The sequence below is a fragment of the Mastigoproctus giganteus genome, chromosome 2, assembly GCF_048544385.1.
Source record: "Mastigoproctus giganteus isolate SK-2022 chromosome 2, ASM4854438v1, whole genome shotgun sequence".
Taxonomy (NCBI): Eukaryota; Metazoa; Arthropoda; class Arachnida; order Uropygi; family Thelyphonidae; genus Mastigoproctus; species Mastigoproctus giganteus.
In genome coordinates this window covers 39,853,793-39,877,831 of record NC_143576.1, presented here as the reverse complement: position 1 = coordinate 39,877,831, position 24,039 = coordinate 39,853,793, and the positions used below count along the sequence as shown (strand labels likewise).

General features: G+C 38.0%; 1 protein-coding gene across 2 annotated transcripts in view; it reads left to right on the top strand.

Annotated features, from left to right (window-relative positions):
• ATP8A (ATPase phospholipid transporting 8A1) overlaps window positions 1-24,039 on the top strand; it is a 1,160,338-nt gene that overhangs the window by 393,945 nt on the left and 742,354 nt on the right. For both annotated transcript variants that reach the window (XM_090368461.1, XM_090368462.1), the window contains 2 exons: window positions 2,832-2,888; window positions 8,163-8,271. In XM_090368461.1, the coding sequence (XP_090224587.1) occupies window positions 2,832-2,888; window positions 8,163-8,271 (166 nt within the window). The remainder of the gene's footprint in view (window positions 1-2,831; window positions 2,889-8,162; window positions 8,272-24,039) is intronic.

Here is a 24,039-nt window from a genome sequence, read left to right as displayed (position 1 = left end):
GGGGATAATTGTACAGTCATATATGAAGTTTTCTGAGCAGTGTGGACAGTCTACAAGAGTAACTCGTGGTGTTGCCATTGATATACATGAATTTGCTAGGGTTAAGGTTCTGATTATCCCCTTGTATAAGGCAATGGTCTGGCCACACCTCGAGTACTGCTTATAGGTCTGGAGGCCTCATTTTAGGAAGGATATAGAGCTGCTGGAACAAGTACAGAGAAGGGCAACAAGATTGGCAAGTGAAACAAAGGGTTCTCTTACCAAGAAAGACATGTTCTGCAAATTGTACTGTTTGGAGACTAGGCACCTGCTAGGTGATCTGATTGCAGTGTATAAGGCGTTGAATGGTTTGAGCAAGCTCAATGCTCATTTGATTCTTTTTCTTTCTCAGATTACATTGATGATCCAAAGAAATAATTATACATTTTATTGATGATGCACTTCTTCCAGTTGCATTACACAAGGACAACATTAAATTATTTTCGTGTGTTACTTAGTACTTAATTTTCAATGTTTCTGACCCTCTTCTTAGAATAGAAAAATGATTGCTTGGCTCATGAATAAACCCACAGATACTCTATTAAATATATTACTATTAACAGTAGATTATAATCATAGGTGACGGCAGAGAAACATTTTAGTCTCTTATTTATTTATCTTCTGCTATTCCATTAAATGAAATATAAGAACAACTTGGTTAAATCTGTTTTCATTAATATCTGAGTGGGGGAAAAAATTCAAATTGAGGAAAGATGATTGTAGAATAGACATGCAGGAATTTTCCTTAAAGTTGATTGCTGGAATAAACTTCCATCTGTCGTGGAAGTTGACAACTTAATAAATTCAAGGCAAAACTAGACAAATGTTTGGAGTGAATCGATAGGTGAAATGGGGTTTTTTTTGGTTGATGTTATAAATGGTTGCTTTCTTGCATCATATGCCTCTACTAATGTTTTTTTTTTTTTTTTTTCCATTAAATAAAGCACTTTATAAATTTATTTGATTTGTAACATCATTTATTCTTGCCATATGTTACAAAAAAAGCTTTGTTTTTATTTCTTGACTACTCACATAATGTACTCAACTATTTCATATTTCTGTAGTTGGTCCCGTTATGGATTTTAATTATGGTTTGCAATTTTGCATTGTGGTGAGCATTGCTACGTCCTTGGTATATATCATTTTGTATTGCCAGTCTGATGAGCTCCATTCTATTTCTTCTTTCCCCCCCCACCCACCACCACACATCACGAGCTTTCCTCCCACACCACATATCACATGTTACTTAAACTATTATATGCCATTCACTTTTCGAATATTCACCCTTTTTGATGAAGCTTCACATTACATTTCATTTTAACATCTTTTATCCATTAATTTTATCAGTTTGTATTTATTGTTATATTTTAATGCTTTTATTCTACTTTAATGTTTTATTTATACTTTTGGAATCATTATTTATTTTATTAAAGGTTTGAATTTAACTCTTGTTTTTGTTCAGTTGTTGAAAGACATCTTGGCGAAGGTAAAGAAAGCCTACATGAGAAGCATGTAAAAAGTTCGATGAAATTTACCGACCGGTAAAAGTACTTAGCCGTAATGGCATTTGTATTGGTGCTCGCTCGGTAAACAGACGGCGTGTGTTATCGGTCAGGAGTGGAAATTGAATCCCATGGGAGATTAAAACCCTCCTGAAGTGGAGGGGGGTAACCTGACCTTCTTTCTTTAGAATCACTTGTGGACTAGTGGATAAATTGTTTATTAAGAAAAAAAAAAAGGCAAAGGAAGCCCACACGAGAAGCACGGCAAACTTCGAAAAGTCTTACCGGTGAAACTACGTTACGAAAATTTTTTACAACGCCAGAACTTCCAATATGACTCTGTTTGTGATTCAATTAGTTAATTCAATTAGTGATTCTAAAGAAAAAATGTCAGGTTACCCCAATCCCCTCCACTTTGGGAGGGTTTAAAGCTCCTGTGGGATTCAACTTTTACTCCAGACTGATAACACCTACCGTCTGTTTACCGAGCGAGCAACAATACAAATGCCGTTATGGCAAAGTACTTTTACTGGTAAATTTCACTGAACTTTTGCATGCTTCTAGTGCAGGCTTTCTTTACCTTAGCCAGCATCTTTAATATGATGTTTCACAGTGCCAAATTTTTTTTTTTTATAATATTGTTTTTTGTTTGGCAGACAGAATAGAGATTATCATATCCAGTTTCTGGAAATAGTTTATCCAAATTATGTCAGACTATGACAATTTTTTATAAATGATCATCTATTAGCATTGTGGTCATTAGCATTGTGGTCAACTACTATCAGAGAGATAATGGATGTTTTGTTATTCATATTTCAGAAAGTTTGGTACAATCAGTATATAACACAATAAAGTTAGCAGTTATGTTCTTTACTATTAGCATTCTTACTGTGTTATATGATATTTTTAAAAACAGTTTTAGAATTTTTAAAAAGTTTATTTTTAAAGAAAGTTTAAAAAATTATAGAAAGTTTATTTTTAAAAACAGTCATGAGAAATTGCAAATACATTTGGTTTACTGCAAAATATATAATCAGCAGCTGATTTCAGAAATAACATAATGATTATAAGAGCTAAATACAAATGTTGGAGGTGGTGCTGCTCATCTTTGTTGCACTCTTGATCTTAATCTTTTTCTATCTTTATTATTATAGTGTTATTGAAAACAGCTAATTGCCTTCAGTGATTTGCTGCTGCATATGCATTTTTGTTAGTTTTTCTGTTTTAATACATAGAGATGACGTTTACTTATTATCTATTATTATTATATTTTATATCTCTTACAAATAGAATTCTAGGACGGCACCTATGAAAAGATCAACAGTAGACAAGATTACAAATAATCAAGTAAGTAACAATTTTATCCCCCCCCCCCCAGAAATAAGTCATAAGTCCCAATTTTTAAAGAATATTCATTTGGAAGAGATTAAAAATAACAATAATAAGCTATTTACTTTGGAGTGGCTCTAATTTTCCATTCAATTAAAAAAAAGTTATAGCAAGAGAGAAGTAGGATTAATGATAGAATTAATAAACAAAAGAAAGAAATAATTTCTTAAATTTCTTCTAAATTTATTTATTTATTTATTTACAAATGAGAGAGAGAGAGTCCAGTTCTGTGATTTAAGAAGTTTTGTTTTCAACTTGTCTGTCTTTTGCAAAATGACTAATCTATTCTCTGAAATACGGAGGTTGCTAAAAAAATTATCTCCATTGATAGTAAAGAAATATTGTAGATTAATTTCTTTCAGTCTCTTTTCCATTTTTTTTTTATATGGATTCCCTTGGGTCCAGTAAATGTTCTTCATTTTGGGTGCAAAGAGAAAACGTTTACACCTACCTTGAGATTGTCACTACTTGAAAATTGATGTCCATGCAGGTACTTCTTTAGATTCCTGTAGAGGATATAATCACCACGAGCCAGGTCTGGACTAGAGCAGGTGATTTAATTCCTGGAAACCAGGAATTAAATCACCTGCTCTAGTCCAGACCTTTGACAAATCTGTTTAAAGATTTGTCTTTGACAAATCTGTTTAAAGAAGCCTTTGACAAATCTGTTTAAAGAAGAGGTTAGAAGTGGCCATAACATCCATATGAGTACTCTTCAGAATTTACAGATTGAAAAGTACAAGTGATCACTGGTGACTGCCATTGACTGATATCCAGATGTTGTTCATGATCCGAAATAAGTTTTGGAAGAAGACAAATTAATGAACTCTGCAAGGAAAAGAACTTTTGAATTGCAAATTTCTGCTGAAACCATTCCTAAACAGTTCAGCCAAGCTGAAAATTCTGTGGATGTTATCTTTACTTGTTTAGGAAATTTTTCCATATTTCTCCCTTCTGGCTTGCATAGAGCAGTTTGCTTGTTCCTTTTAAATGTTTTGGCAACGTTTGAGAATCTGAATGTTGCTCTTCAATTCATTGTACCTCACAGCTGTATAATGAGGTTATATTCCTAGATATATGGAAGAATATTATGTGCAGACTTATTTTACCGACAGTTTCAGATCTTCCACTTCCATTTTGGAAGTTGGTTATCACAATAGACTAAATTAGAAGAATGATTCCAACTGAGGCATTTCTACTACCAATGTGATGGAGAGTCTAAAACAAGAGGAGAAGATTGTTTTGCTCGTTCAAAGTAGAAGTCCTTTTTTTTTTTTTTTTTTTTTTTTATCTAAATTGTCTTTGCCCCATTGGAGAATTACCTGAAGATTGGCATTTAAGGAATTGGTAGCAGATTTTCGAGAAGTTGAAGCTGATTGAGCAGGGCAAGGTAGAACCTATAGTACTTAGTACTGTGCTTGGGTTGGAGGTTAAGAAGATATTTATTGATACTGGACTTGAACTACTGTAGACTGTAATTTTCAGGAAATACGTATGAAGGAAGGTTGTTCCAGAAAACAGCAGTTGAATGAATAAATGAGGGAGATGAAAAGTTGGTTCTGTGAGTTTGAAGTTGGACAGTAAATGGATGTTGGCTGGTGGCTGCTCGTGTTCGGACTGTTTTGAAGGAGAGAGTGGGAATTATAGGAGCCAATTCAGAAGAACAGTGCCCATGGAAGTATCTGTAGAAGAGGCATGCAGCAGAAACGGCACGTCTATGAGACATCAAGTGGAAAGATTCTGTTAGAGATGAATCATTAATTAACCTAACTGCCCTCTTCTGACTGGAATCAAAAAGCCTGAGAGAAGTTTTCGGGGCACCACCCCAAATGTGGGAACAATATTCCATGGTAGGGGGATTTGCGATTTATACAGAGTGAGCAGCTGTTTGGAAGAAAAGTAACACCGAGAGCGAAAGAGAAAACCAAGTTTTTTAGATGCAGAGGAAGCAGTATTTGTAATGTGCTTGTGCCAAGAGAGATTAGAAGTCAGAGTAATCCCAAAAGAGATATATCATTTTGCCTAGAAATTAGAGTGTCACCAAAGATAAGCATAGGAGCACAAGAATCTTTTTGCAAGATATAAGACAAGACTGAGTTTTAGAAGGGTTGAAATCAACTAAATTGTCTTTGCCCCACTGGAGAATTACCTGAAGATTGGCATTTAAGGAATTGGTAGCAGATTTTCGAGAAGTTGAAGCTGATTGAGGAGGACAAGGTTTCTCAAAATGGAAAGTGGAATGCAATGTGCTATCATCGGCAAAACTATGGATAGGATTTCCAGTCAGTGGAAGAAAGTCATTAATATACAAGAGGAAAAGAGTGGGGGGAAAGAACTGAACCTTGGGGGACACCGGCATTAATGGAGTAGTTAGAAGACAGAATGCCATCTACCATCAACCTCAGTGAGCGATCAGAGAGAAAACTGGATAACCAATTATAAAAAAACAGTTGGCAAACTATAAGATGGAAGTTTGTTTAGCAGACGTTTATGCCAAACACTGTCAAAAGCCTTTGAGATGTCAAGAGCAACTACTTGTGTTACACCGAACCTTTCCATTGAATTAGTCCATAAATGGGTAACGTAAGCCAGAATATCACCAGTGGATCGACACTGACGAAATCCATACTGGGGATTGTTGATGAGACGGAAGGTTTCTAGGTAGTTTAAGAGTTGGCGGTTAATTGATTTCTCCATTACTTTAGAAAGAATAGAAGTAATTGCAATGGGACAATAATTGGATTGGAGGGATTTGTCACCCTTTTTAGGAACTGTCTGGATATGAGCAAATTTCCAAGCAGAATGAAAAACACCTTTGGAATAAGAAAGTGAAAAAAGTTGGCAAAGAATAGGAGTAAGGTCAGGAGCACAGGTTTTGAGAACAAGTGGAGAAATACCATCGGGATCTGCAGCTTTCTTCAAGATTCGTCAAAATCCTTCTGACATTCTTTTGATGGAAGACCACAGGAGGCATTGAACGGAGCGTGTTGGGAATGGTGGGAGGTGTTTTACCAAGATCATTAATACATGAGTTGGAAGAAAGATGGGATACTAGCAGGTCAGCTTTATCCTTGGCTGAAGTGACAACAGAACCATTTGGTTTGGACAGAGGTGGGAGCAGAGCTGGGCAAAAGTTGCAGCCAATAGCTTTGGCAAGAGACCAGAATGCTCGGCTACCATTAGGGCAAGAAGCAAGTTTTCTACTCTTAGCCTGTTCAAACTCTAGTTTGGACTGATTAATAACTGCTTTACAATTGTTGCGAGCTTTGGCGTAGGCAGAAAATGAAACTGAAGAATTAGAAACAAGCCAATTACGATATGCAACGTTCTTCTCTTGAACAGCCTTAGCACATTTATTGGAAAATCAAGGTTTAAATATAGGACGAGATTTTAAAGTGGAGTGTGGGATAAAAGATTCCATTCCTGCAAGAATAATTTCACTGACACGATCTGAGTAAACGTTGACATCAGGAGTTTTGAAACAGTAATCCGACCAAGGAAAAGAAGAAAAGAAGTCTCGCAGGTCATCTCATTTTGCATTCTTGTAATGCCAAACAACACAAGGTTAGGAATAGCCATGAAATAAAGGTTCCATTGGAGAAGAGGCAATCACCAAGTTGTGATCTGAAGTGCCTAAAGGACCTCTCACTTCAACCGTGTACTTAGAAGGGTTGTTTGTGAGAAAAAGATCAAGCGTGTTGGCTATATGTTTAGGATTGTCCAGTATTCTTGTAGGTAAATGCAAAAGCCTCAGCATGTCGACCAACTGGGTCGGTGTGACTAGAAAACGGAAGCCAGCTGGAGTTGTGAACATTAAAATCACCAAGTAAAATTACCTCACTGTTAGGAAAGTTGGACTGGAGAATGTCAAGTTGCAAAGAGAGGATGTCAAAGAGCTCCAAGTGATTAGTAGAGTTGGGTGAATGGTAGAGACAACAGATGAATTTGACACAATGAGACAGAGAGATTTTAAGCCAGAGAACATCGAAGAGAGGAGATTCCAAATTACCAAGTCTCTGAAAGGGAATATCAGTATGGACATATGCACAAGTACCACCTTTGAGGCAAAAAGAATCATACAGCGAATAATTTGAGCAACTGAGATGAGCAGTAGTTGAATCAACCGATAACTGAGATTCTGTCTTAAAAAGTACATGGGGTTTGACAAACTGCAAGTGCACTTTATTGCTGTATATCATTATATGATTTTCAAGTTCCCATTGAAAAATGATGTTCTTATAAATGCTGAAGTAGCACAAGTTTTTTCAATTCAGGATGCATTGTTTTCAGGTGCAAAGTTTTTTTGTGGACAAGTTTCCAGTACTTAAGTATCGTTCTTAAAAATAAAGAAATAGATGAATGTATAGACATTTTGCAGAATCAGTTCTGTCACTTTTCAGTGTGTTAGAAACAGCCAGATGTTGTTTTGAAAGAAGAATTTTGTACAGTGGTCTTTGGTTGGGGTAGTGACAAGTGCACAAGGAAGCTGGAAATATATTATCCCAACTCCTCCTCCTCCTTGGTGTATCAAGTAAATAATGTATCAAATAATAATGTTTGTTTATGAATATACCTTTGACTCAGCCCTTGTGAATAGGGCAAATTTACATTTATCTTTCGTGAAACAATCAGAATCAGTTTATATCTACTAGAATAGCTAAAGAGAAATCCACAGAGCTAGTGCTTGAAAGCATAGATTGTTTTGATAAACAATTCATGTGTATATTTTAAATATAAAATATCTATTTTGCCAGTGAAATTGATTTGTGCTCCTAAAACCTATTTTTTCTGAAAAATTTGTTTCTCCATTTTTTTTCAATAAACTCCTGCCTTTTGGCAGAAAAACTTCTTGTTTTTTGCTTTTTTACTTTTTTTTTTTGGCTCAAACATTTTCTTTCCTCCTGTTTACAAATGTCTGATCTCAACTTTCTGAATGTCAGATGTTTTCAACTATGTATATCCATAATTCAGAGTCTAAAACCTAGGGTATTATTTGAATTTGCAAAGCTGTAAAGTGTTATTTTTCCAATTCTAGTTTATATAAGAAAGCCAGATGCATGTAAACTACCACAAGGAGCTAAGCATTCCATTCTTGATTTCTGTTTACAGGAGAATTTTAGATTAACAATAGAATTAAGATATGCCCTAATGAAATATAGGGCCCTTTGTTAAATATTGTAGTAATTTTGATATTCTTAAGTTAAATATTTTTAATGATTTCCTAATTTGCAGATTCTGATGCTATTTTTGCTACTGATAATTTTGTGCCTTGTGAGTGCTGTGGCAAGTGAAATATGGACTAAGCATCATGTAAATTCTGATTGGTACCTTGGCCTTGATGGTATGTTGTTCGTTTAGTGATATTTTAGATGTCTAGAATCTCTAATAAATGGTGTCCTGCAAATTGTTTTACAGCATAGTTATAGAGTCCATTTTAGAATTTTCACACACACATATATATACACTGAGTGATCACTGAATTATGACCACCCCTATGAAAACTGAATGTGACCCGTTGACCCTGTGAGATACGAGAGTGCGGAGTTAGTTGACCTAAGAAGCATAGATAAGGTGTCAGTGGTTCAGTAGGTAGTAAAATTCTGAGTGTGATGGGTAAAAGGAAGTATTTATCTGACTTCGATAAAGGACAGATTGTGGGTACTCAACGAGGTAGTGCATCAATTTCCCAAACGGTTCAACTGGTGGGGTGTTCAAGAGCTGCCGTAGTTAAAGTGTACCAAGACTGGCATCAAAATGGTCAAAAAACGACATGACAGCAAAATTGAAAAGGTCAGTGAAAAGTTAATGTTAGAAGTGAGTGCCCTGTCCAATGACTCATACAGGCGAACAGGCGCAGCACTGTTGAAGAGTTGACTACCCAATACAACATGGGTCAACCGGAACAATATCTGGCATGACCGTGCATCGCACGCTGAGAATTTCTGAATCGCCCAACGGACAGAAAAATGAAGGATAAAAAGTAAAAAGATAGCAAAGAAAAAGCTGGTTGTGTAAAAAATATTGTGTGATATTGTGTGTCGGTATTGCTGTGCAAACTGATCCCGTTGTTTGTGATGAATGGCTGTCACCATGGATGCTGTCACCAAACGTCTGCTCCAGAGCCCAGTGTGCAACAGGGTTTGCTGCACTGTCGTGTTGGAGACCTTTCTAGTGGCCACACGGTTCGTTTGGATGGCCAGTTAAGCAACAGTAGTGCGCTAATCAGTCCTGACCAACTGTTTCAGCCGATGTTCACCTCTGGGATCAGTGGTGCATGGGGCTCCATAATTGGCATGTCGGGTTATCAAAACTGCCCTGTTCATCCAGTCTTGATACACTTTTACCATTGTAGCATGTGAGCATTTCACAAAGCCCGCTGTTTCGGAAATGCTGGCACCCATGGCCCGATTGCTGATGATCATGCCTTTTTCCAGGTCTGATAGGTTGCATGCTTTGCCCATGACAGAAGCTGTTACTGTGTTCATGGATGCTGAACAGCAAGCCTTATATTCTTGCAATGTGTGAACTTGACACATGCACTGTATGATTTGTGAGGTGTGTGCGATGTCTGCATTCGGGGGTGGTCATAATATTGTGATTGGCCTCTGTATAAAATGCAAAAAGATGGAGCAGTATTAAACACAAGGTGCTGAGCCAAAAAAAAAAAAAATTATGAAATTAAAGGCTGAATCAATAAGCCAATTAAACTTAGAGAAGCTGAAAGGGAAAGCAGAAATATATGATTAATTAATAAAGAAAAAGAGTGAATGTCAAACTGAGTTTGGGAAGACAGTATGCTTCCCACCCTCAGTAGGTGAGCAAGAAAAGGAAAAAAAAAAAAAAACTTAATGCAAACTAAAAAAAGTTGGTACATAGATCAGGCATTTCATCAGGGGACTACACCTGATCATATACTAAACCACTGTGTTTCTATACAAACTTATGGTAATGGAAGAAAGGTTAAATGCAGTGTATGAAATAAATTAAATAAAAGTATAAAGAATTAAAAAAAAAAAGAAAAAAAGAAGAATAATGAATACCTTGAATTTACATATAATGTAAAGGTAAAGGCAAATAAAACAGAGTGCGGGAAGAAAAAAGTAGTAAAAATAAAAGAGGTAAAAATAGCAAAGAAGGATGAAAGTAAGAATTTCTGAATCTCCCAACAGACAGAAAAATGAAGGATAAAAAGTAAAAAGATAGCAAAGAAAAAGCTGGATGTGTAAAAATTGTTTTGAAAAAGGGACGAAAAAGTTAATTTGGAGATAAAAAATGTATTGTGTGACAGGCAGTGTTATAGAAACGAGAAATAAAGCAGGGAAAGGGAAGGATAAAGGTAATAAAGACAAATCCTGTTTTTTCTTTACATTTCCTATTCGTGCATTCTATACACACACACACACACACACACACACACACACACACACACACACACACACACACACACACACACACACACACACACACACACACACACAATCATTATTACAACTATAACCAGGGTAGCGTTCAGCAGGGTGAATTGTACTTCCTGACACCGAAATCTGGTATTGTTGCGCTTTTTAGAATTAGGCAATTGGCATCTTTTTTTGTGAAGTACCTGCAGACAAAAAATCTTGGCTACGCCACTGACTTGATAGTCCAATCCTTACCTCAAAACACAACCTCAGCAGTGTTTTGCCCCCATCCATTTGCTGCTGTGTACTCACTTCTTAGATTTCCTTCAATCACAGCTTGCAGAGTAAAATAGAGCGGAAACAGAAAGATAGTATAATAGCTAATCTAGGTACTTATTAGAGTAGTGATTTCCATTTCATTGCTCAATAAATTCACTCAGTTTTAACATGTTCACTGCCTTTATGCATAAGAGTAAAACAGCATTAGCATTAGTAGAGGCATACGATGCAAGAAAGCAAGCTTATGCAGCATTAGCCAAAAAAAAAACAAATACCCCATTTCACCCCCTCTATTCGTTCCAAATGCCTGTCCAGCTCAGCCTTAAATTTTTTTAGGATATTAGCTTCCACAACAAAAGATGGAAGCCTGTTCCACCAATCAACTACCCATTGGCTAAAGGCAAATTTCCACACATCTATTCTACAACTATTTTTCCTCAATTTGAAACTGTGCCCCCTCAGGTTCTTTGTCTGAGCAAGAGGAAAATTCCCATCAGCATTCAGCTTACTCAGGCCATTCAAGGCCTTATACACTTCAATCAGATCACCTCGCAGGTGCCTACTCTCCTGGCACCGCAATTTGCAGAACTTAAGCCTTTCTTGGTAAGAGCACCCCTTTGTTCCCCTCACCACACTTGTTGCCCTTCTATGTACTCGTTCTAGTAACTCTACATCCTTCCTAAAATGAGGCCTCCAGACCTGTACACAGTACTCTAGGCCTGACCATTGCTTTGTATAATGGGATAATCACCTCCCTATCCCTGCTAGCAAAATTCCTATATATCATTGACAAGACTCCATGACCTGCCCTGGCAGCCCATCTATACTGCTCAGCAAACTTCATATTTGACTGCACAATTACCCCGAGGTCTTTTTCACTTTCCACTTCCATGAGTGTAATACCACACAGTTGGTACGTTTCTCTTCGGTTAGTGCTACCCATATGCAGTACTTTGCATTTGTCAATGTTAAACTTCTCAGTACATTTTCCCAACTTATCTAGATCTAGTTGGAGTAGCATATTGTCTTTACTGTCGTTAACAACCCTGCCAACCTTTGTATCATCTGCAAACTTGGACATTAAACCTGATATACCCTCATCAATATTATTGATAAATATACAAAACAACAATGGGCCAAACACCAAACCCTGGGGAACTCCACTAATAACATTTGTCCACGAAGAGCAGGGTCCATTGATTACCCCTCTCTGTCGTCTCCCACTCAACCATCCCTTTATCCATTGTAGCAACTTATCCTTAATGTCATTCCTCTCCAATTTGTACAGCAGTCTTCCATGTGCAACAATATCAAAAGCTTTCCTGAAATCCAAGTATATGATATCAAAATTATTTTTGGCATTCAGTTCCTTTGTGACCACACCATAGTATCCAATCAAATTGGTCAGACAAGACCTCCCTTTAACAAACCCATGCTGTGTCCAACTATTATTGTAGTCTTGTCTAGATGATCCTGCAATGCTTCTTTAACCAGTGATTCCAATATTTTCCCCGGAACACAAATTAAACTAACAGGTCTGTAATTACTTGTCACCTTTTGAACCCCCTTTGTTAATTGGTAATAGATTTGCACACCTCCAGTCCATGGGGATCTCCCCTGAGTCCAAGGAAGTTTTCATAATTATTGCTAAGGGTTTTCTTACTTCCTTTGCTGCCTCCTTTAATATAACTGGATAGATCCCATCCACCCCAGGTGCCCTCCTTATGTTTAACTTCAACAATTTCTTCTCCACTTTTGTCTCAGTTATTACAAAATCACTTAGCTCCCTGTTAGTGTTTGATAAACTTCTGGCACTCCCCTCATTGAATAACTCCTCATGTGTGAATGTAGATGCAAAATACTCATTCAGTTTATCAGCTACCTGAGCATGATCATCAATAGTCAACTCATCTGTGTTAAGTGGTCCAATCTGATTCATCCCTTTCCTTCTAGGGGTTTACCTAAGTAAAGAACTCTTTGCTGTTTTTCTTTGCATCCTTTGCCAAAGATTTTTAGTAATCTGCCTTCGCCTGGCTAACCTCATTTGTGACTTTATTATAGACTAGTTTATACCTGCCATAAGCTTCTGTGTCTCTGATATTTTATATGCATCCCATACATTCTTCTTCTTCTTCTTCTCTGCCACGAGCCTCATTAATTCATCTGACATCCATTTAGGCCTAAACCTTGAACAGTATGTGTTAGTTGGAATGAAATGCCTAGTAGCTTCCAAAATTAAGTCCCTGAAGCTTCACATTTAGAATTGAACATTGGTAACATCATTAGTTGATCCCACTATACAGAATTTAAAAACTGTCTGAGATCTCTGTAGTCACCTTTACGAAAGCAAAAGCCGTTCCCTTTAGCCTTAATGGTATTTACATCTTTAACTAGTTCCCGCATCAGTACATTGTGATCACTGTCACCCAGTGGTTTCTTTATCTGCAAATTCTTAATGCATGAATAATCACTGCTGCTAATTGGATCAAGAGTATTACTCCCTCTAGTTGCCTCTCGAACATGTTGCCGTAGAAAACAGTCATACAATAAATCCACAAAAGCCTTGCTAGTGTGCAAGTGACCAACCCACAAGTTCTAGTCAGTATCTGGAAAGTTAAAATCCACCATTATAAGACATTCTGATTTACTGGACCACTCTATTTCTCTGCACAATTGCTCATTATACTCATCATCATCATGTATTCATTAGGCCTATAACACACATAACTACTCTCATTTTTCCTTTCCAAGTGCTCTTATTTCACACCAAACAGACTCAACGCTGCATTGTCCACCAACATCAATTGGATGCACTTCCTTAGATTTTATGTGTTTCTTAGCATAACCCCCTCCTTCCGTCTTGTCCTATCTATCCTTTCTGTACACATTGTACTCCCCAAATTCCAACTCTGCACTGCCTATATCTGTGTGACACCACATTTCTGATATCCCAACTAGCACTTCAAGCTCATCAAATTTATTAACTATACTCCTAGAATTGGTGTACATTTAAGTATACATGCACCTGTTCCTACTCCTAGCCACCCTAACATGTATTTTCTTGTTCCACTATGACTCCCATCAGTCCTGGAAATCTCCATTAAATTGCTTTCCATGCTGCTGCTCATTCTAATAGAAGCAGTGCAAGAATCACTTTTGCCTCTGCCTGCGGCACTTTTAACCTTTTAGTCTGTGTATCCCCCCATGCTAGCGGTTTTCTGTCCCAACTAACACTGCCTCGATAGCATCAGTAAATATTCTTGCACCCTTTCTATTTAAGTGTACCCCATTCCTGTAGAAGTAGTCTCTCCTGTCAACAAGCACAGACCTAGGAATGATGTGATTTTTCATTGCGACATATCATTCCACTAGAAATGATGTGTCGCAGTGCATATCTGTGTTCAAATTGCACCCAAGCATTGTGCTATAATACATATGAGCGGTCTTTCTTAACCAACAACTGCTGTAAACTTAAAGTCAATGAAATTAACAAATAACTTAGTATTGGCATGCTGATTGATTGCTTTGCACTATGCTTGGCTTTTATTTATAGACTTGGCTCAGTTTTATTTGTTTTTTGCTTTGTTGTTAGTTTATGTACATGAATAACATTTGATTTACAGTTCATCAGAAGTATATGTTCAGGAATGAAATCCAAGCTTTTAATTTTGAGCCATTATGTATGAATTTTTAGAATGCTGGGGATGTTGATTTTTTAATGAATATAATGGCACAGTGGATGATTTCTCTCTCATTTATGTGTCAGCAAATGTGTTAAAATGAAACAGAAACCATAAAATACTTATTTAGTGGTGATAATTCATATTTCAAATAAACTTACCATTGATACATGGATGATTCATGTGGTGCTATGTCTAGATGAGTTGTCAAACACGTTGCCACAAGTCTCAACTCTATGATATCAGTTTCAAATACAAAATTAGTCCTGGCACTTTTACATTCACATCTTGTAACATTATACTCCATTCTCTTTACAACTTCACTGGAATCATGTTAACCTTAATGTTTTCTGATAGAATCTCCAGAATGCTATACATATTTAAAAACTTCTGAAATAATCTCCAGAATGCTATGCATATTTAAAAACTTCTGAAATAATCTCCAGAATGCTATGCATATTTAAAAAAACTTCTGAAATATTTAAATTGTTGCTGTTCTTGAAATTTTTTTTTTTTTTTTTAATGAAATATATTCCATAGTAATATATGTTATATTGCTAGATGTAACCATTTGATTATGCATTTCATTGAACATCCAATGCAGACATTGTAGGAATAATGGAAACATGGTGTCACTTAGACATGTGATTCTGAATTCAAATTCATGGGGAATACAATGTATACAGGAAGGAAAGACAGGACAGGCGAGGTGGAGGTGTTATGCTCTTAGTTAAGAAGCAGTTACTAATGATATTAAGAGTAGGAGACCAGCGGAATTACTTAACAAGTACAGGTCACTGTTGAAAAAAAGCCGTGAAGTAGGGTTGAATTTGACAGTGTCTGCAATTCTGCCCAGACACGATAGGATGGAGTATATGATGAGAGCCTTGTCGATCAATTCGGCCCTGGAAAGATTGTGCAAGGCTCAAGGGATAGAATTTTTTTCAGCCTGGACTGTACTTGTTAACAGGAGAGATTGCTTCTACAGGGATGGGATACACTTAAATAGAAAGGGTGCAAGAATATTTGCTGATGCTATCGAGGCAGTGTTAGGTGGGTCGGAAAACTGCTAGCTTGGGGGGAGACAAAGACAAATAGATTAACAGTAGCCACTTGCAGAGGTGAAAGAGATTCTTACACTGCTTCTATTGGAATGAGCAGAAGCCTGAAAAACAATATGCAGGATATTTCAGAGACTGCTGGAAGTCATTGCGGTACAAGTAAACACATGGGTTGTGTTAGGGTAGCTAAGAATAGAAACAGGTGCATGTATACTTGCGTTACACCAATGCTAGGAGTTTAGTAAATAAATTTGATGAATTTGAGGTATTGCTCAAAACATCAAAGGCAGATATTGTTGGGATATCAGAGACATGGTGCCACACAGATATAAGGAATGCAGAACTGCAATTTGGGGAGTACAATGTCTACAGAAAGGATAGACAGGATAGGAAGGGAGGAGGGGTTATGCTATTAGTTAAAAAACACATAAAATCGAAGGAAGTGAAGCCAGTCGACATCGATGGACAGGGCAGTGTCGAGTCAGTTTGGTGTGACATAAGCATGGGTAAATCAAAATTTAGAGTAGGAGTGTGCTATAGGCCTAATGACTCTGATGAGTATAATAAGATACTGTACAGGGAACTAGAATGGGCCAGTAAATCAGAGAGTCTTATAATGGGGGATTTTAATTTCCCAGATATTGACTGGAATTTGTGGGTTGGTCACTCACACACACTAGCAAGGCTTTTGTGGATTTATTGGATGATTGTTTTCTACACCAGCATGTTCGGGAGGCAACTAGAGGGTGTAATACTCTTGATCTGATTATCAGTAGTGATTCTTCATGCATTAAGAATCTGCAGATAAAGGAACCATTAGGTGGCAGTGATCACAGTGTGCTGAAGTGGGATTTACTCAAGGAGGTAACTACCATCAGAGGTAAAGGGAAGGGTTTTTGCTTTCGTAAAGGCGACTATGATGGGCTGAGACAGTATTTAAATTCTGTACAGTGGGATCAACTGATGATGTTACCAACAGCAAATTCAAAATGGGAAGCATTCAAGGAACTAATCTCGGAAGCTACCAGGCTTTACATACCAACCAAGAAATATTGTTCAAGGTTCAGACCTAAATGGTTGTCAGATGAACTAATGAGACATATGGCAGAGAAGAAAAATGCATGGGATACATACAAATTAATGGGTGACATGGAAGCCTATGATAGATATAAGTTGGTCTGTAACCAAGTCACAAAGGAGATTAGGCAGGCAAAGGCAGATTATGAGAAATCCTTGGCAAAGGATGCAAAGAAAAACAGAAAAGAGTTCTTTACCTATTTAAACTCAAGAAGGAAAGGGATGAATCAGATTGGTCCACTGGATGTTGATGGTTCAACAGTTGAGGATCCTGCTCAGGTGGCTAACAATCTAAACGAGTATTTTGCATCTACATTCACACATGAGGAGTTATTCAGGAAGGGGAATGTCGTAGGTGAAGTAAACATTGGCAGTGAGCTAGATGATTTTCTAATAACTGAGAGGAAAGTGGGGGAGAAATTGTTGAGGATAAACATAAAAAAGGCACCCGGGGTGGATGGGATCTATCCAGTTATATTAAAGGAGGCAGCAAAAGAAGTAAGCAAACCCCTAGCCATAATTATGCGAGCTTCTTTGGACTCAGGGGAGGTACCCATAGACTGGAGATGTGCAAATATAACCCCAATTCACAAAGGAGGATCAAAGGCTGACACAAGTAATTATAGACCTGTTCCAGGTAACTTCGGTTCCAGGAAAATTAATGGAGGCACTGGTTAAAGAAGCACTGCAGGATCATCTGGACAAGAATTCAGTTATAGCTCAGACACAGCATGGTTTAGTTAAGGGCAGGTCTTGTCTGACCAATTTGATTGGATTCTATGATGTAGTCACAAAAGAACTGGATGCAGGGAATAACTTTGATATTATGTATTTGGATCTTAGAAAGGCTTTTGATACTGTTGCGCATGGAAGACTGCTGCACAAATTGGAGCAGTGTGGCATTGGAGGTAAATTGCTGCTATGGATGCTAGGGATGGTTGAGTGGCAGAAGACAGAGAGTGGTAATCAATGGACACTGCTCAACGTGGACTAATGTTATTAGTGTAGTTCCTCAGGGTTCAGTGTTAGGTCCATTGTTGTTTTCTGTATTTATTAATGATATAGATGATGGTATATCAAGCTTAATGTCCAAGTTTGCAGACGATACAAAGGTTGGCAGGGTTGTTAAGGACACTACTGATGCTAAGCTGCTGCAGCAGGATCTGGAAAGGTTGAGCAGATGGGTTGAGAGGTGGCAAATGAAGTTTAACATTGACAAATGTAAAGTACTACATATGGGAAAAAGTAACCCCAGATCAACGTATCAACTCTGTGGTACTACGCTGACAGTGGTAGAGAATGAAAAGGACCTGGGGGTAATTGTGCAGCCAGATATGAAGTTCTCTGAGCAGTGCAGACGAGCTGCAAGAGTAGCTCATTGTGTCTTGTCAATGATATACAGGAATGTTTCTAGTAGGGATAGGGATGTGATTATTTCATTGTATAAGGCATTGGTCAGGCCACACCTTGAGTACTGTATACAGGTCTGGACGCCTCATTTCAAGAAGGATGTAGAGCTGCTGGAACGAGTACAGAGAAGGGCAACAAGATTAGTGAATTGAACAAAGGGTTGCTCTTACAAAGAAAGGCTTTGCAAATTACAGAGTCTGGAGACTAGGCATCGGCGAGGTGATCTGATAGAGGTGTATAAGGCTTTGAATGGCTTGAGTATGCTCAATGCCGATGGGATTCTTCCTCTTGCTCAGAATAATCACCTGAGAGGGCATAAATTCAAATTGAGGAAGGACGGATGTCGGATAGATGTGCGGAAATTTGCATTTAGCCAGCGGGCAGTTGGTTTGTGGAATAGACTTCCATCACTTATTGTTGAAGTTGATAGCCTAAACAAATTTAAGGCTCAGCTGGACAGGTATTTCGAACGAATGGAGGGGTGAAATGGGAGTAGTGGTTGTGCTTTTTTTTTTTTTTTTTTTTTTTTTTTTTTGGCTGATGCTGAATAAGCTTGCTTTCTTGCATCATATGCCTCTACTAATGCTAATGCTAATGCATAGTAAATCTAAGGCAGTGCATCCATTTGACATGGGTGACAAGTGCAATGTTGAGTCAATTTGGTGAAATGTTGACACTGGGGGAAAAAAATTGACAGCAGAAGTGTGTTATACGCCTAATGACTGTGATAAGTATACCCAACAGCTATACAGAGAAACAGGTGGGCTAACAAATGGTCACTCGCACGCTAGCAAGTTTTTTGTGGATTTATTGGATGACTGTTTTCTACAGCAGCACGTTCAAGAGGCAACAAGAGGGAGTAATAATCTTGATCTGATTATCAACAGTGATTCTTCATGCATTAAGAGTCTGGAGATAAAGGAACCACTAGGTGGCAGTGATCACACTGTGCTCACTTCGGATTTACTCAAAGAAGTAACTACCATTGGGGTAAAGGGAGGGGGTTTTTCCTTTGGTAAACTTGACTACAGTGTTCTCAGACAGTTACTAAATTCTGTACAATGCCAACTGATGATGTTACAACAGCAAATTTGAAATGGAGCATTCAAGGAAGTAATCTTGGAAGCTACTAGCCTTTTTGACCCATCTAAGAAACACTGTTACAAGTTTAAGCCTAAATGGATGTCACATGAACTAATGAGACCAGTGGTAAAGAAGAAAAATGCATGGGATACAAAAAAATATCAGGTGACACAGAAGACTATGGTAGATATAGGTTAGTCTGAAATCAAATCACAAAGGAAGTTAGGCAAGCGAAAGCAGATTATGAGAAATATTTGGCAAAGAATGCAAAGAGGAACAGCAAAGACTTCTTTATTTATGTAAACTCTAGAAGGAAGGGGATGAATCAGATTGGTCTACTTGATAATGATGGTTTGATTGTTGATGATCCTGCTGAGGTAGCTGACAGACTGAATGACTATTTTGCATCTGCAATCACACGTGAGGAATTCTGTAAGGAAGTGGAGGCCAGTAGCTTATCAAAGGTGGGAGCTTCTCTAGCAAGGAGCTAAATTATTTTGTAATAACTGAGAGCAAAATGGAGGAAAAATTGTTGAAGTTGAACATAAGAAACAAACCTGGGGTGGATGGGATCTATATAGTTATATTAAATGAGGCAGCGAAGGATTAAGAAAACCTTTAACCATAATTATGAGTGCTTCCTTGGACTCAGGGGAGGTCCCCATGGACTGGAGATGTGCAAATGTATCCCCAATTCACAACGGGGGATCGAAGGGTGACACGAGTAATTACAGACCAGTTAGTTTAACTTTTGTTCTGGGTAAAATAATGGAGTCACTGGTTAAAGAAGCACTGCAGGATCATCTAGACAAGACTGCAGTTATAGTTCAGACACAGAATGCATTCATTGAGGGGGACGTCTTGTCTGACCAGTTTGATTGGATACTATGAATTGGTCACAGTGGAATTGAATGCAAAAGATAATTTTGTTATCGTATACTTGGATTTTCGGAAAGCTTTTGATACTGTTGCACATAAAAGACTGCTATGCAAACTGGAGCAATGTGGCATTAAGGGCAAGTTACTGTTATGGATAAAAGGATGATTAAATACGAGAAGACATAGAGTAGTTATCAGTTGGCACTGCTCTTTGTTGTGGCACCCCCGTGGCAAGGTGGGTAGGAGCAGCAGTGCGTAGCACATGCTTCTTGATTAGACCGGAGTTCAAGCCCATGACCACCAAATACGGAGGATGCGGAAAGGTCAGGGAATGACCACCGCATATCTCCGGAGCAATATGGCCTTAGTTGCTAATGCTCCTAAAAACCAAACAACAACAAGAACTGCTCTTTGTAGACTAATGTTATTAGTGGATTTTTCCAGGGTTCAGTATTGGCCCATTGTTTTTTTTTTTTTAATATTTATTAGTGATATTAGGCCTATCAGGCTTAATATCGAAGTTTGCAGATAATTCTAAAGTTGGCTTGGTGTTTAATGACAGTCATCATGATGAGCTACTGCAATAAGATCTAGGAAAATTGGGCCAATAGGCTCAGAAGTGGCAGTTGAAGTTTAACATTGACAAATGCAATGTACTGCATATGGGTATCAGTAACTCCAGAAAAATGTATCAACTGTGTGGACTGCCTTCAGCGTAGTGGAAAAAGAAAATGACCTGGGGGTAGTTATGCAGTGAGACATAAAATTCTCTGAGCATTGCAGACATGTTTCCAGGACAGCTGATGGGGTTTTGTCAATGATATACAGAAATGTTTCTAGCAGGGATAAGGAGGTTATTTTCCCATTGTATAAGGTAATGGTCAGGCCACATCTTAAGTATTGTATACAGGTCTCGAAGCCTCACTTTAGGAAAGATATAGGTCTGCTGGAACAGGTGCGGAGCACGGTGACTAGACTGGGGAAGGGAACAGGATGGTTCCCTTACCTAGTAAGGCTTCAGTTCTGGAATTTGCTGTGTTTCGAGACTAAGCACATCCAGCGAGATCTGATTGGGATTTTTATATCCTTGAATGGATTGAGTAATGTGAATGTTAATGGCATTTTTCTACACACATTATCATTATTATGATCATTAGCCGTATGGTGCAAGGAAGCCTGAGGCTTTTGCTGCTCCAGTCAAAAAAAAATTTTGACTTCAAGAGAACAACAGTCAGAAGCAGAAGGGAATCATGAAGAAAAGCCCAGGTTCCTGAGCTCGATGATATCGAGCTCAGGAACCTGGGTGTGGCCCCGAGTGCCAAGCGAGTGACTATAGCAATTCCTAAGCGATTTTGAAAGCGATTTACTTAAAAGAGCGGTTGATTATAGAATAGTGTTATTTTTCTGAGCTTATTTAATTTTGCGCTTCTGAAGTAAAGAAGTTAGCTCACTTGACAGAAAGGCAAGACACCTTTCTTTTTGTATATAGGAATAACTTATTAACACACTAACAACTAATCTCTTTATCGCTTGGTCACTGGTGGCACCGCTCCTGCCTCCACATGGCGGGGCTGGAAGTCTGGGAGAAGAAATTCACTCTCCCAGGGCTAAAAGGAGCAGTAATGGAAAACACAAAACAGTCTAGCTGTGGATCTACTGATCCAGATATAGATAGACATGACCTAGATCATGACTTAAACCCATCCCATGCCAAGAGACAAAAAAAAGAAGGGACAGATAATTCTGCTCCTCTCTTTTTAATATTGCATTCCTCCACAGACCAACCACTTAGTAAGTTATCTCCATTTTTGATTCAGAAATGTCTCGAAAATGTGGCTGGCCCTCCAAAAATGGTTCGTCGATTAAGATCTGGAGATTTATTAGTGGAGATGAACGAACATAGACATGCAGAGAGACTCCTGAAAATTTCTACCTTTGGTGGAATTCCCACAAAGGTTACCCCACATGCCACCTTGAACTCCTCTAAAGGGGTAATATCAGAATGGGATCTCCTAAATGTATCGGAAGATGAACTTGTCCATGAATTAAACAATCAGAATGTAATCCACGCCAAAAGAATTTTGATCAAAAGAGATGGAGAGCTCGTCCCCACTCGGACAGTTATACTGACTTTTAAAACACCAATTCTCCCCACAACTATAAAGGCTGGATACCTCAGATGTCATGTTAGACCATATATTCCCAATCCGGTGCGGTGCTTCAAGTGCCAAAAATTTGGTCATTCGCAAACTGTATGCAGAGGTGCAGTTACTTGTGCTGCTTGTGGTTCTAAAGAACACACACATACTGATTGTAACAAGGAAACTCAAAATTGTCCTAATTGCCATGGAAATCATTCTGCCTTTTCTAAGGACTGCGATCAATGGAAACGAGAAAAGAATATCCAGAAATATAAAATAGAACATAAGGTGTCATACCAAGAGGCAAAAAAACAATTTACAATTCCTGTTAAATCATCTAGATATGTGTCAATTACTCAGCGACTATGCTCAGTATCAACTCAAACTGACTGCTCAGTCCCTCCAAATATCTCTATATCTGGTTGGGCTAAATCAGTACTTTCTTCATCAAAGGAACCCTCTCTCTCCAGTTATGTAACAAAAGAAGTAAATACACCAGTATCAGTTCCTCCAGATAAAAATCCCAAACTGCAACAGAAAGAACAAATCAAGAGCTCTGAAAGAAGTGATAAAACAAACTCAGATCGGAAACCATGGACATCGATGGAAAAGCAGGCGATGACGATACAATTCTTGAAATTCACCCAGAAGATGACATCGACACAGGCAGACCAGTCTTCTCAAAGAAGGAAAAGGGAAAAATAGACAGGCGTAAGCAGACTACTTCACGGATGTTAGCAGACACCAGTTAAAACCAAATAATGAGTACAGTTATTCAGTGGAATTGCCGTGGGCTCCGTGCTAACGTAGATGACTTTTACGAACTATTAAATAAATATAAGCCTGTAGCAGTATGCATTATACAATATATAGCATTATACAATATATAGAAAAGATAGAAGTTCCTCTAATTCAGCTCATGGAGTTGTAGCAGTCATAGTGAACTCTGTAGTTCCCTGTAGACCTATCCCCTTACAAACACCTTTAGAGGCAGTTGCAGTTCGTGTCACCATTGGTATAACAGTAACATTAGTTTCGTTGTATCTATCGCCAAACCATACATACAGCCTTGATGACTTAGATGATATAGTTAAGCAAATACCTGTTCCCTTCTGTATTATGGGTGACTGGAATGGCCATCACCCCCTATGGAGTTCCCAACATCTTGACTCTAGAGGACAGATGATAGAAAAATTTTTAGATAAACATAATCTAACTATTCTAAACACTGGTGATCACACATACATACACTCTCCATCTGGTTCAAGTTCAGCTATTGATCTTTCAATATGCTCCCCAGCTATATTTCCTATCATTGACTGGACTGTTACTGATAACTTTTGTGGTAGCGATCACTTTCCTATCATCTGTACTTTTAGCTCAAGTTCTCCTCCCCAGAGAGATATTAGGACAACCTGGAAATTTGAAAAGGCTAACTGGACTAAATACCAGGAAATAGCTCGAATAGATACTTCCGTCATTACAACCCTCACAATTGATTCTGCAGTTAGGTATACTACACGAAAAATAATGAAAGCCTCGGAGGTAGCTATTCCAAAATCTTCATTCAAAATTAGGCTACATCCAAAAATGTGGTGGAATGAAGCATGCAACAATGCTAAAAAAGAAAGAAATAAGTACTGGAATCTGTTTCGAAAATGTCCAACCACAGCCAACCTCCTACAGTTTAAGAGAGCCAGAGCTAAAGCTCGTCATATAAGACGAGAGAGTAAAAAAGAAGCATGGGCACGTTACGCATCCACCATTAACAGATCCACAGATACTTCTATAATCTGGAAAAAAATTAAACGAATTAATGGCAAATACTCGCAAACAACTCCTATTCTACTTGTAAGAGGGAAGGAAATTTCTGAACCTGTAGAGATTGCCAATGTCTTAGGTACTTCATTTGAAACACATTCAGCTGTTACCACATATGAATCAGCATTTCAATTGTTAAAATCCTGGACGGAAAAATACAAACTAAAATTTAATACTGCCGTCCCATATTCGTATAATCTACCTCTGACCATGATTGAATTGCGCAGTGCACTTTCTCGATTGAAGAACAGTGCTCCAGGCCCCGATGGAATTTTATATCC